Genomic DNA, 13,748 nt, shown 5'->3' with positions numbered 1-13,748 from the left:
GAAGACCAGATTAGAGTTTGCCAAACGACATCTAAAAAGCCTTCACAGTTCTGGAACAACACCCTACGAACAGATAAGACCAAGATCAACTTGTACCAGAGTGATGGGAAGAGAAGAGTATGAAGAAAAAAAGGAACTGCTCATGATCCTAAGCATACCACCTCATCCGTGAAGTATGGTGGTGGTAGTGTCATGGCGTGGGCATGTATGGCTGCCAATGTAACTGGTTCTATTGTATTTATTGATGATATGACTGTTGACAAAAGCAGCAGGATGAATTCTGAAGTGTTGCGGGCAATATTATCTGCCCATATTCAAATGCTTCAGAACTCATTGGACGGCGCTTCACAGTGCAGATGGACAATGACCCAAAGCATACTGCAAAAGCAAACAAAGAGTTTTTTAAGGGAAAGAAATGGAATGTTATGCAATGGCCAAGTCAATCACCTGACCTGAATCCGATTGAGCATGCATATCACTTGCTGAAGGGAAAATGCCCCAAGAACAAGCAGGAACTGAAGACAGTTGCAGTAGAGGCCTGGCAGAGCATCACCAGGGATGAAACCCAGCGTCTGGTGATGTCTATGCGTTCCAGACTTCAGGCTGTAATTGACTGCAAAGGATTTGCAACCAAGTATTAAAATGTAAAAGTTTAATTTATGATTATTATTCTGTCCCATTACATTTCGTCTCTTAACAAGTGGGAGGCACATATGCAAACTTTAGCCGAAAAATTGGGAAAACTTTGAAAGTAAGGGCTATTTGACCATGAAGGAGAGTGATGGGGTGCTGCGCCAGTATATTACGTTTGTGTGTGTGTGTGTGTGTATATATATATATATATATATATATATATATATATATATATATATATATATATAAAAATAAATAAAATATATATGTGTTTGTGAGAGGTAAGAGGTGTGCAGTGTGTACAGACATATGGTAAGAAAGGGATGCAAGTGAGCTCTTAACAAGCGCTGCCTTTAAGGATAAGAAAAGGACGTATATAATATATAAAGCTGAGTGTATGTGTGTGTCCGCTAAAGGAATCTGCACCCTTGCATTTACAATCACAAAATTTGGCACATAGGTACATCAGGTGTCCGGGGAGGTTTTAAACCAGGTCTCGGCTCTCTAGTATGTACTGTTCCCGAAATATTACCCCAAAAAATGCATTAGCCAATAGAAGCTTGGTCACATGACCCTTATCAGCCAGTAGAAGCTCGCAGGTCCTCCAGCCTCCACATACACAGTTTTACGTCAGGTTTCCCTAACAACCCAGCCATTTATCTACACTGCTGTAGGAGAGCTTTAAAGGAAATATGTCACCAGAATAATCGGTATTGAAGTAAAGCCATGGCCTAATAGCACTTAGTACCTTATTTCAAGATGTTCCAGCAATAGATGTTTTTATCCTCTGAAAATCCAGTTTATTTGTGCAATTATTCGTGCAATTATGCAAAGTAAGGTGCCCAAATGAGCCAGTAAGGCGTCACTCTTGCAGGAAGGAGCCCAGACACGCCCCCTGCCACAATGTGTCCACCCTCAAAAGACTTAAAACCCTGCCCCCAGGTCCCTCTAAGCCACGCCCCTGATGTGGTTAGGCCGCGCCCCATCCCTTTCCTGAACCAACGGGGATTTAAAAAAATAAAGGTAAAAATTAACTTCTGTCAGCTGCAGGGGTGCGAGGGAGGGTGACTTTCTCCCTGCAGCTTACACTCAGACAGCACAGTGCTGCTGTATTACAGTGAGCTGTTCAAAAGAAGACCCCCCCCCCCCCCCTGATCCGTTTAGGCCATGGCTCCTCCCACTCCTCAGCCGATAGTTTAAAAAAAGGTAAAAATCTACTTCTGTTCCTGCTAAGCCATGCCCCGATATGGTTAGGCCATGCCCCCTCCACTCCTCAGCCGACAGGGATTGAAAAAATAAAGGTAAAAATCAACTTCTGTCAGCTGCAGAGTGAGGGTGACTTTTTCCCTACAGCTCACAGTGAGCTGTTCAAAAGGACACACTCTTGATCCAGTAAAGGACACTGTCAAGGGGGTGGTATGCTGTGAAAGTCACTTTTAAAGGGGAAGGCTGCTGTAAAGGTCAAAGTTAAGGGACGGGGCACTGAGGGGGGGGGGGGGCCTGTGGAGGTCACTGTTTTGGGGGCGGGGTGCTGTAGATGTCACTGTTAGTGGATAGTGTTGATATCTTTTAATGACACACAAACATTAAACATTAAATGAAATAGATTAAATAGTATCTTTATATAACTAGAAGTTCTGGAAGTTTTTTTTAGACTATCCAGTAATTTTAAGCAACATGTATACTAGGATACCGTGTCCGTTTTATTTATTAGATAAACTATAAATATTCAATAAATAATTCAAATATTAGTAATTTAGTTTTACAATTTTCTTTCTAGGTGCACAAAAGTTATCAATTGCACAGTCAGATCCTCTCTTGATGACTATGCGTTCATTTGCAACCAGTGAACTTACAGAACTGATGCACAGAAGAATGAGTCAAGAAAATCCAACAAGAGCTACTGAATCAGAGTTTGTGCAGAGACTACAGAGGCTGACGGTCCTTTCTGTCAACAGACTTATTTATCAAGGTATACAGGATTTTTTATTGTATGATTTTCAAAAATTCATTATTGGTCAGTCAAAACATTTTAAATTGGGCCTCATTTATTATACATTTTATAAATGTTATTAATATTTTGTACTAATAACATTTATTAAGAATTGGGCCTCATTTGTATTCAGGTGGTACTGTATCACCTTATGAACAACGCCTAATCAGCATAATAAATCTTATAGGCCATGCACTGCTCCTCTGAAATTCTGGGAAGAGTGTATACAAATAAGCGCTTAGCAAGCTCTGGCCTTCAGATTAATTATTATCCAAGTCATGTTTCAAGGCCTGTTTAAAAGGTTGAACATTGAATACTTGTAGGCTAGCTACCATACAGCTGGTGGCATTAGGTGGCAGAGCTGGCTAAGAGCTTATTTGCATATTCTCCTCACTATTTAATTTGAAGCATTTTGACTTGCCTAACTTTACTTTTATTTTTTGTCACTAGCTGTAACTCTGACAAGAATCAAAAATCGGAGACCTGTGTAGTAGGAAGTGTTTATTGTGACTTCCAAAAACATGCAGCTATTTCTATATCTCAGCAAATACATGAAGGATGGCAGCCTAAATTAGTTTAAGTAAAAAAAGCCCCCCCCCCCCCAAGATTTGTATACAAGGTATCAGCATTGATATAGTTGGTTTGGAAAGTCATCAGACCCTTTAACTTTTTCACATTTTTTTCACATGTTGTGACCTTGTGAAAAAAAAAGAAGAAAAAAGTCCCTCTGCACTATACCTCATAAAGAGAAAGTGAAAACAAAATGTTTGACATCTTTGCTGATTTGATATTGAAATGGAAAAACTATAATATTGCATTAACATAACTATTCAGTTTCAGACCCTTTATTCAATGCTTGAAGCACCCATGGCTGCAATTATAAACTCCAGCCTTCTTGGAATAATGCAACAAGGTTTGCACATCTGCTTTTGGGTATTTTCGGCCATTCTTTTCTGCAGATCCTCTTAAGCTTTGTCAAGTTTGATTGGGAACCTCGGTGGACAGCCATTTTCAGGTCTTTCCAGAGATGTTTGATAGGGTTCAAGTCAGGGCCCTGGCTGGGCCACTCAAGGACATTCACAGAGTTGTCCCTAAGCTACTCCCTAAGCTGTGTGCTTAGGTTTATTGTCTTGTTGGAAGGTGGACCAGTCTGAGGTCCAGAGCACTCTGGGTCAGGTTTTTATTAAGAATATTCTGTACTTTGCTCTTTTCAGCTTTTCCTCAACTCTGACCAGTCTCCCATTTCCAGCCACTAAAAAACACCCCCACAGCATGATGCTGCCACCACTATATTGCAGGGATATTATTGGGCACTGCCTGGTTTCCTTCAAACATGACGCTTAGAAATGAGGCCAAAATGTTTAATCTTTGTTTCATCAGATTGCAAACTTGTATGTGTCTTTTATTGACGAAATACCTCTTTCTGGCCACTCTGTCATAAAGCCCAGATTGTGAAATGCTACAGTGATGTTTGACCTTATGTAAGTTTCTCCCATCTGCACCCAGGATAAGGCAGTGGGGGATAATGCTCCCCCATCTGTAGTGCCAGGTATATATAATGCTCCCTCATTGGTACACCCAGTAGATAATTCTCTGTGGTGCCCCCAGTAGTGGTGACGTCTATTGTTTAAAGGACTCCTGGCGATCAGCTGTTTAAGAAGGCAGCACCACTTTCAGTAGCACCGCTGCTGTCTCTCTGCTTACCGAGCAAAGCGCCGTACATTGTATAGCAGCTGTGCTTGGTATTGCAGCCCAGCCTCATTTATGGAGTTGAGCTGTGCCTAGACCATGTGACCAATGAACGTGATATCACGCGGTTTAGGAAAAGCTGGCGAAGGCCATGGCGCAACTGCAAGCACCACTGCCTTCTCAAACGGCTGATCAGCAGGGGTCCCAGATGTCGGACCCCCACTGATCAAATAAAATAAATAAACGCTTGGGCTACTTTCACATATACATTTTTGCTCTATCCGGCAGGGATCAGCAAAAACTCTTCCGTTAGAATAACACAACCAGCAGCATCTGTTATGAACAGATTAAATTGTATTATCTCTGAAATTACTAAGACGGCACTAAAACCATTGTAAGTCAAAGGGTGCAGTATTTATTTTCTTTTGTGTCTGAGAAAACTGATCCAGCACTGTAGACTTATATCGTGTTGCCAGTTCTGTCTTTGTCAGTTTCCCATGACTCACACTAAAACGCTGCTTACAGAGCTTTTGTGTCCAGCATTGGAATACAACCAAACGGAATGGAATGCATTCTGGTACATTACATTCAGTTTTTTCCCCATTGACAATAAATGGGGACACAACTGAAGTGTTTTCCTCCGGTTTTGAGACCCTATCACGAATCTCGGAAAGGAAAACTCTGAAGTGAAAGTAGCCTTAACACATTCCCATTCCCCCACCGCCATCTGTGATGCAGGCCACAGTCTGATCTGTGCCATGTCCCTAATGGCCTGAGGCCTACAAGGTTGAATGGTTGCAGCTGCAACTGTGATTGTGCCCCTCATTATGGACAGTGAGCTGGCACCTAGGTAGGCACCTACCATTCATCACAGCCCTGCTGCTGAGGACATGGATTGGCTGCAGTGTAGACAAGTATACTTGCATCTTGTCTGATGCTTTGTTTATAATCTGCGTCAGGAAGACTTGCCCTGCACCACAGTGGAGCGAGAAGCGATTATATTATTTATTTTTTATATATTATATTAATATATAAATATATATTGCTGTTTTAAAACCCATGGACATTACAACACAGAAATGTAACTGCATGAGCATGGACCACAGTCCAGAACAGAAGATAGTAGCAATAAAAGTAAAAGAAATGCATTCAAAATTATAATAGAAAAATTGATTTGCTCACCATTTTTGTCATTAACTTGGAATAGTCAAGCAGTGAAGGGAGAAGAGGGAGATTTTTTCAGTGCTTCTTTAAAAAATAAATAAAAAATCATTCCTTTCTTAGATATATAATGCATTCACAATAAAAGAATTGATTTATGTAAGGAGTCCTGGAGATTTTTTTTTTTTTCTACATTGAAATTACAAAATCATACTATCTTCACAAATTATTATTTTGAAGAATGTTGAAGGAAAGCGGAAAAGCCCTTTTAAGGATTTTAGTGGCATGGGGTGCCTAATTTGTTAACCCCTACATGACTGCCATATGGCTATATACATGCTATCTGCACATACCCTGTGCAGATAGTACGTATATAAACTTTATGGCACCTCTTTAACCCTTTCTACCCTGGTCCAGTTTTCACCTTCCTGACATGTGAAAAATTTTATTTTTATGCAGATTTTTCATGTTAATTTTTTCTTGCAACACAGCATGGGTCCACAGCAAACTAAACCTCAATATGCATTACTCTGATTCTGCAGTTTACAAAAATACGCCATATGTGGTGGTAAACTGCTCTATGGCCACGTGACAGTTGTCAGAAGGAAAGGAGCGCCATATGGATTTTGGAGGCAGATTTTGCTAGAATGGTTTTTGGGCACCATTTTGTATTTGAAGAGACCTTGATATGCCCCTACAGTGGAAACCCTCAAAAAGTGACCCCATTTTGGAAACGAAGCCCTTCAAAGAATATATTAAGGGGGGTACTCAGCACTTTGACCCCCCCCCCCCCCCTAAGCATTTTGCGGAATTTGAACACTTGGCTGTGAAAATGAAAGTTTCATTTCTTCCAATAAATTGTTGCTTTAGGCCCAAATTTTTCATTTTCACAAAGGGTAACAGGAGAAAAAGCACCCCATAATTTGTTATTCATTTTCTCCTGAATACTGCAACACCCCATATATGGAGGTAAACTGCTGTGGGGGCTCATGGCCGGACTCAGAACGGAAGGAGCATCATATGGCTTTTGCAGCGCAGATTTTGATGGATTGGTTTATGGGCGCCATTGGTTTTTATATTTTGAGTAAATGTCTTATGTGGGGGCTCATTTTTGCGAGATGAGCTGATGTTTTCATTGGTACCATTTTGGGGTACATAAGACTTTTTGATCGCTTGATATTACACTTTTTGTGACCGAAGGTGCCAAAAATTGCTGTTTTAGCACTTTTTTTATTTCCAGTCGATAAGGACACGGAAATACCGAATATGTATACCTGAGGGGGCATCTCATGTGATATTTTTATAGAGCAGGGTGTTACTGACACAGTGATGCCCATATGTCTATCATTTTTATTTTTGTAAAGTTTTACACAGTAAATGCATTTTTGAACATAATTAAATCTTCTTGTTGGGTTGCCATATTTTTTCAAAAATTTTTGATGGTCTTAGGTAGAGTCAAATTTTTTGCGGGATGAGATGACTGTTTGATTGGTACCATTTTTGGCTAAATATACCTTTTTGATTGCTTGGTATTACACTTTTTGTGAAGGAAGGTGCCGAAAATTGCTGTTTTAGCACTTTTTTATTTCTAGTCGATAAGGACACAGAAATACCGAATATGTATACTTTTCTTTTTCTATTTTGTACAATTTTTATTACTCGCAGTAGACAATTGACAGTATGTTAAAGGGGTTGTCCGGGTTCAGAGCTGAACCCGGACATACCCTTATTTTCACCCCGGCAGCCCCCCTGAGCCTAGCATCGGAGCATCTCATGCTCCGATGCGCTCCAGTGCCCTGCGCTAGATCGCGCAGGGCACGGGCTCTTGTGTTTTCAATAACACACTGCTGGGCGGTAACTTCCGCCCAGCGGTGAGTTCGGTGACGTCACCGGCTCTGAGGGGCGGGCTTTAGCTCTGCCCTAGCCGTTTTACTGGCTAGGGCAGAGCCAAATCCCGCCCATCAGTGCCGGTGACGTCACCGGGGTTCCTGTCAGCCCCATAGAGAGCCCGGTACGTCACCGGAACTCAGAAAAATGCCTTTGCCCTGTGCAATTTAGCGCAGGGCAAAGGAGAGCATCGGAGCATGAACTGCTCCGATGCTCATGTGAGGGGGGCTGCCTGGGTGAAAATGGAGGGTTGTCCAGGTTCAGCTCTGAACCTGGACAACCCCTTTAACTATCCAGACAATTTCTGCTACATATGTGGCGAATCCACTACTTAGGATCAGCACAAGAATGTGACAAAGAGTACAGAACTTTCTTGGGAACAGACGATCTGCTAACTATGCTGAATTAGTAGACAACATGCTTACAGCATATAAACAACTTGGCTGCCGAATGTCATTGAAAGTGCATTTCTTACATTCCGGTCTTGACTTTTTCCCACCCAATTTGGGACACGTAAGTGACGAACATGGAGAGCGATTGCATAAAGGTATTTCTACAATGGAGAACAGGTATCAAGGCCGCTGGAATCCCAACATGATGGTGGACTACTGCTGTTTTTTGCAACGGGAAAATATGACCGTTCACAAACGCAAAAGCAGATGCCTGCGGGCACTTTTAACAGTACTGGTTGCTCAAGTAAGACTTTTAAATTGAAAAACAAGAAATGTTGTTATTCCATTCCTTTTTCATACACTGTTTACTGCACAAACTTTGTAGATCAGGTAATTGTTGGAGTAAAACTCGTTCTGTTCAAAATTATTTTATGCTTTCCAAGTGCTTAATTCATTTAGGCATACTTATGCATAGCAAAATTTTGTAACCTGTTACAACAATTCTGACTTCGGATTTGTAATCCGCACAATTAATTTAGTATAGGACGAATGGTTTTTGCCCAGTAGCAGACGAAAAGTTTTTTTGTTGTTGTTTGTTCATAATCGTCATGCACTTCTTCTGCATTGTTTTCTCCACTACCTCCTCAAAAGTATCTAGATGGCAACCACCAACCAAGCTTACCTTCCTGATAAGTTTGTTGAGCTAATTAGCATCAGCCATCAGCACACTACTTCCCCAGCATATGATTATGAAAAAGATGGTTCTTGCCACAGCAGACTGGTAGAACATTTCTAACATTTTGTTGCATACATTAAACAACCTTAGTTTCAGTAGGAGGTACAGTCTGATCTCCCCCTTTTAGTAAACCCTCTCTGTATTGCCCCTTTTGTTGCTGTCTAGTTTGCTGTCCAAGTGGACCCCCAAATATTTGTAACTCTTGACTTGCTCCACTTCCTGACCCGCATCTTTCTCCTGCTTTAACTCACCACCAACTCCTTATTTTTCTTTACCTTTAGTTGTAGGTATTAAGCCTGACACCACTCCACAAAATCTGACACTAACTTCCTATATTCCTCCTCACCCCAGCCCCCCATAATGTATCTGATAATTTTGACCTTGATTCCATGTGGGGTCTAGTATCTCATCATACTCCACATCATCTTCCACCCACTCTTTACCCGTGCCCTCCTTGTCGGTCTGCATACTGCAGAAAGCCACAGCAGTTGGCACCTGTGTTTTGTCATCATCAGAGACGTGCTACGATGATATTCCAATGTCCTCATCCTGAAACATAAGTGGTTGGGCATCACTGCACTCAATCTCTTCCACTTCTTGTGCAGGGCTATGTGTATGGCCCACAGAAACCCTGCCTGCAGAGTCATCAAAAACCATAACAGACTGCTGCATGACTTGGGGCGCAGACTGCTTGCCTGATTTGCAAGGGGGTGAGTTAAAAGACATATGGCCATGGGCTGTAGGTGCCAACTGTGATCTTTCAGCATGGGACTGGGTGGGAGACAATATGAAGGAACTGTAGGTACTGTCATCCCCCCAATCTACTATAGTCTGTACTTGTTCTGACCTCACCTGATTTGTACTGTCCTAAATGCAGTGTAGGCTGAAAATGTACTTTCTAGCGCAAAAGATGAGCATTTTTCACCCAACATGTAACAGACAAATTAGTGAAATGTATTTCCTTGTCCCCTAGGTAGAGCAGGGGTATATCACAGCCAAAAATGGGTGAATTTCACCCAACAATGTAACAGACAAATTAGTGAAATGTATTTCCCTATCTACTAGGTAGAGCAGGGGTATATCACAGCCAAGAATTTGAAAATTTCACCCGACAAGATAACAGACAAATTAATGAAATTTATTTACCTGTCTACTCGGTAGAGCAGGGGTATATCACAGCCAAAAATTGGTGAATTTCACCCGACAATGTAACAGACAAATCAGTGAAATGTCTTAAAATAAAATACGTAAAAATTTATAAAAAAATTATCTTGATCTATGAGGTGGAGGTCCATATGGAGTAGGAGGTTGAGGAGGTGGTGGACGTAGCGGTGTAGGTGGAAGCGGAAGCGGTGGTGGAGGACGACGAGGTAGCAAACACTGGTTTTTGGTTTTAATTTTAAATTTTATTTATTTTTGGTTTAAATTAGAGTACACCCCAAAAGAGTGGGAAATCTAAAAAATACAACAATGAGCAATTGCGCTGTAGTATAATAATGGCTGGGTAAGGCCGGTATACATGTCTATTCTGCACAAGGTACAGACAAAGTCCTGTGGGTTCCATGCCTAGTTTATTTTAATGAACGCAAGCTTGTCCACATTGGCTGTGGACAGGCGGCTGCGTTTGTCTGTGATAACTCCCCTGCTGTGCTAAACACACGTTTAGACAATATACTGGTTGCAGGGCAGGCCAGCACCTCCAAGGCGTAAAGGGCAAGCTCTGGCAGGTGCCCAATTTTGAGACCCAGAAGTTCTAGGGGGCAGACCCATCATTCAGTACGTGTAGGCGTGTGCAAAATTACTGCTCCACCATGTTGCTGAAATGCTGCCTCCTGCTGAGACGTTCCAGATCAGGTGGTGGTGCTGGTTGTTGTGGCGTGCTGACAAAGCTTTCCCACATTTCGGCCATGCTAACCCTGCCTTTTGAGGTGCTGGCAATGCCCCAGCCGCATTGGCGACCTCTTCCTCCTCCTCTGCCTTCGCCTTGTGCTTTCACTGTGCCCCCACTGTCAGCCACCTGCAGCGCATCCACAAGCGCGTACTTGTACTCGCGCGTCTTACGATCACGCTCCAGTGACGGAATTAAGGACAGTACGTTGTCCTTGTAATGGGGATCCAGCAGCGTGGCCACCCAGTAATCAGCACAAGTTAAAATATGGCCAACTCGGCAGTCGTTGCGGAGACACTGCAGCATGTAATCGCTCATGTGTACCAGGCTGCTCAGAGGACAAGCTGTCCTCTGTCGGAGGTGTATTGTCTGTGTCCTCTGTATCACCCCAGGCACGCACCAGTGATGGCCATGAGCTGGTTTGGGTGCCACCCTGATGTGAACAGGGTTCCTCCTCCTCCACCTTGTCATCCTCCAGAACTGTGCCCTGGCTGGACAATTGTGTATCTGGCGTTTGTGGGTGCAGGAACCCACCCTCGGAGCCACTTGTGAATCATCATCGCCGAAACGTTATTTCAAAGAGGCATAGAAGTGGGATAGTAAAGCTGAGAACAGCGTCATCGGCACTGGCCATGGTGGTGGAGTACTCGAAACAGCGCACAAGGATGCCCACTCATTGGTGGTGAAGTGGTGCTGTCCGGCAGAGCGACTCACCTGTGCGTGCTGCAGCTGAAACTCCACTATCGCCTGCTGCTGCTCGCACAATCTGGCCAGCATGTGCAAGGTGGAGTTCCACCTTGTGGGCATGGCGTATATGAGGCGGTGAGCGGTATTATCTTGCCCAAAATGTGTGTTTTTTTAATACTAGAATATAACAGCGTTATCTAACGCTTGTATTGAACTGTCAGAAATGCAGCAAAGGCCGCAAATTTTTTATCTTGCCCAAAATGGGGGTTTTTTAATACCAGAATATAACACTGGTATCTAACACTTGTATTTGACTGTGACAAATGCAGCAAAGGCCCCAGATGTAGGGTCTTGCAAAAAAAATGTGTGTTTTTTAAACCCAAAATATAACAGCAGTATTTCAAGTTTGTATTTGACTGTCAGAAATGCAGTGAAGGCCACAAATGTATTATCTTGCCCAGAATGGGTGTTTTTTTAATACCAGAATATAACACAAATCCAGCAAAGGACCCAAAATGTATTATCTTAAAAAGAAAAAAAAATGTGTGTTTTTTTAACCACTTCTCGTCTGGGAAATTTGCCCCCTTAATGACCAGGCCTAATTTTGCAAAACTGACATATCTCACTTTATGTGGTAATAACTTTGGAACGCCTTTACTTATCCAAGTCATTCAGAGATTGTTTTCTCGTGACACCTTGTACTTCATGATGGTCATAAATTTGAGTCAATATCACTCCCAGGGTATCCAGATGTGTGAAATTGCAGGAAAACCTTTACAAGGTCATCACTAGGTGGTATTACACGCCCCAGAAATTGCACCTTATGTATCCGAAAAGTGCTGGCGGTGTCTCAAGGAAGAGGGCTCCATGCTGCATATATGGTGGTCATGCTCTATCATATCTGAGTATTGGAGGCAGGTGTGTTCAATCTGTTCACAGATCAGTGGGGTACAGTTTGCGCCCTCAGCTGAAGGATGTTTATTGGGACTGATAGGAAAAGTTGGAGGGAACAGATACACCATATCCTTACTGAGCCAACTACTCGCGGCTGCGAGAGTTCTGATAGCTTTCATGTGGAAAAATAGTAGGGCCCCATCCATCTCCCAGTGGATTGCAAAGTGTGATGCACTCTACAGATTGAAACAGATTGCAGGGTGGGAAACCAAAAGGACTCAAGTATTTGAAGCTACATGGTCCTCGTGGAAAAAATATAGAGGTTTCTCCTCATGAAGTGGATAGGTTTTAGGGGTCATTGATATAGGGATAGTAGGATTCCCCCCCCCCCTCCCCTCCCCACCTCCATCCCTTCCTCCCTCTCTTCTATTCTTAAAATTTTTTCCTCTTCCTCATTATTGCTGGTACTTGAAAATGTTTGTATTCCACACTGACTGAAATGGAAATAAGTACCCTGTTGTGGGGTTGATGTATCTTATGTATTTTCTGCTTGAGATTTAGAATAAAGTATTTTCAAAACTCAAAAAAAAAAAAAAAAAAAAATTGGAGTCAATATATTTCACCTTTTATGTATGAAAAAATCCTAAATTTACCAAAGATTTAAAAAAATTAGCAATTCTCTAAATTTCTATTTCTCTGCTTTTAAAACAGAAAGTGATACCTCATAAAATATTTATTACTTAACATTCCCCATATGTCTACTTTATGTTGGCATCATTTTGGAAATGTAATTTCATTTTTTTAGGACGTTAGAAGGCTTAGAAGTTTAGAAGCAATTCTTAAAATTTCAGTTCAGGTCTGAAGTCACTTTGTGGGGGCCTACATAGTGGATACCCCCATAAATGACCCCATTGTAGAACTACACCCCTTCAAGTTACTTAAAACCGATTTTACAAACTTTGTTAACCCTTTAGGCTTTCCACAAGAATTGAAGGAAAATAGAGATCACATTTTTAAATTTCACTTTTTTGGCAGATTTTCCATTTTAATCCAATTTTTTCATTAACACATCGATGGTTAACAGCCAAACAAAACTCTATATATTTATTACCCAGATTCAGCGGTTTACAGAAACACCCCACATGTGGTCATAAACTGCTGTATGGGCACACGGCAGGGCGCAGAAGAAAAGGGACTCCACATGGTTTTTAGATGCCATGTCCCATTTGAAGCCCTCCTGATGCACCCTTACAGTAGAAACTCCCAAGAAGTGATCCCATTTTGGAAACTAGGGGATAAGGTGCCAGTTTTATTGGTACTATTTTTGGGTACATATGATTTTTTTTGATCATTCATTATAACACTTTATGGGGCAAGGTGACCCAAAAATTGGTTGTTTTAGCACTGTTTTTATTTATTTATTTTTGCAACGTTCACCTGAGGGGTTCGGTCAAGTGACATTTTTATAGAGCAGATTGTTACGGACGTGGCGATACCTAATATGTATACTTTTTCCTATTTATTAAAGTTTTACACAATAATAGCATTTTTGAAACAAAAAAATTATGTTTTAATGTGTCCATGTTCTGAGAGCTATATGTTTTTTATCTTTTTGAGAGATTTTCTTATGTAGGGGCTCATTTTTTGCGGGATGAGGTGACGGTTTTATTGGTACCATTTTGTGGGACATACGCCTTTTTGATCACTTGGTGTTGCATTTTTTGTGATGTAAGGTGACAAAAATTTTGTTTTGACAGTTCTTTATTTTATTTTTTTATATATTTTTTT

General features: G+C 41.6%; 1 protein-coding gene across 1 annotated transcript in view; it reads left to right on the top strand.

The window, feature by feature from the left end:
• LYST (lysosomal trafficking regulator) overlaps positions 1–13,748 on the top strand; it is a 556,878-nt gene that overhangs the window by 341,549 nt on the left and 201,581 nt on the right. The window contains 1 exon segment of the mRNA XM_044290763.1: positions 2,414–2,605. Coding sequence (XP_044146698.1) covers positions 2,414–2,605 — 192 coding nt within the window.

Source organism: Bufo gargarizans, chromosome 4, assembly GCF_014858855.1.
Source record: "Bufo gargarizans isolate SCDJY-AF-19 chromosome 4, ASM1485885v1, whole genome shotgun sequence".
NCBI lineage: Eukaryota > Metazoa > Chordata > Amphibia > Anura > Bufonidae > Bufo > Bufo gargarizans.
Note: the sequence above shows the minus strand (reverse complement) of the source record. Positions and strands in the feature narration are given on the sequence as shown.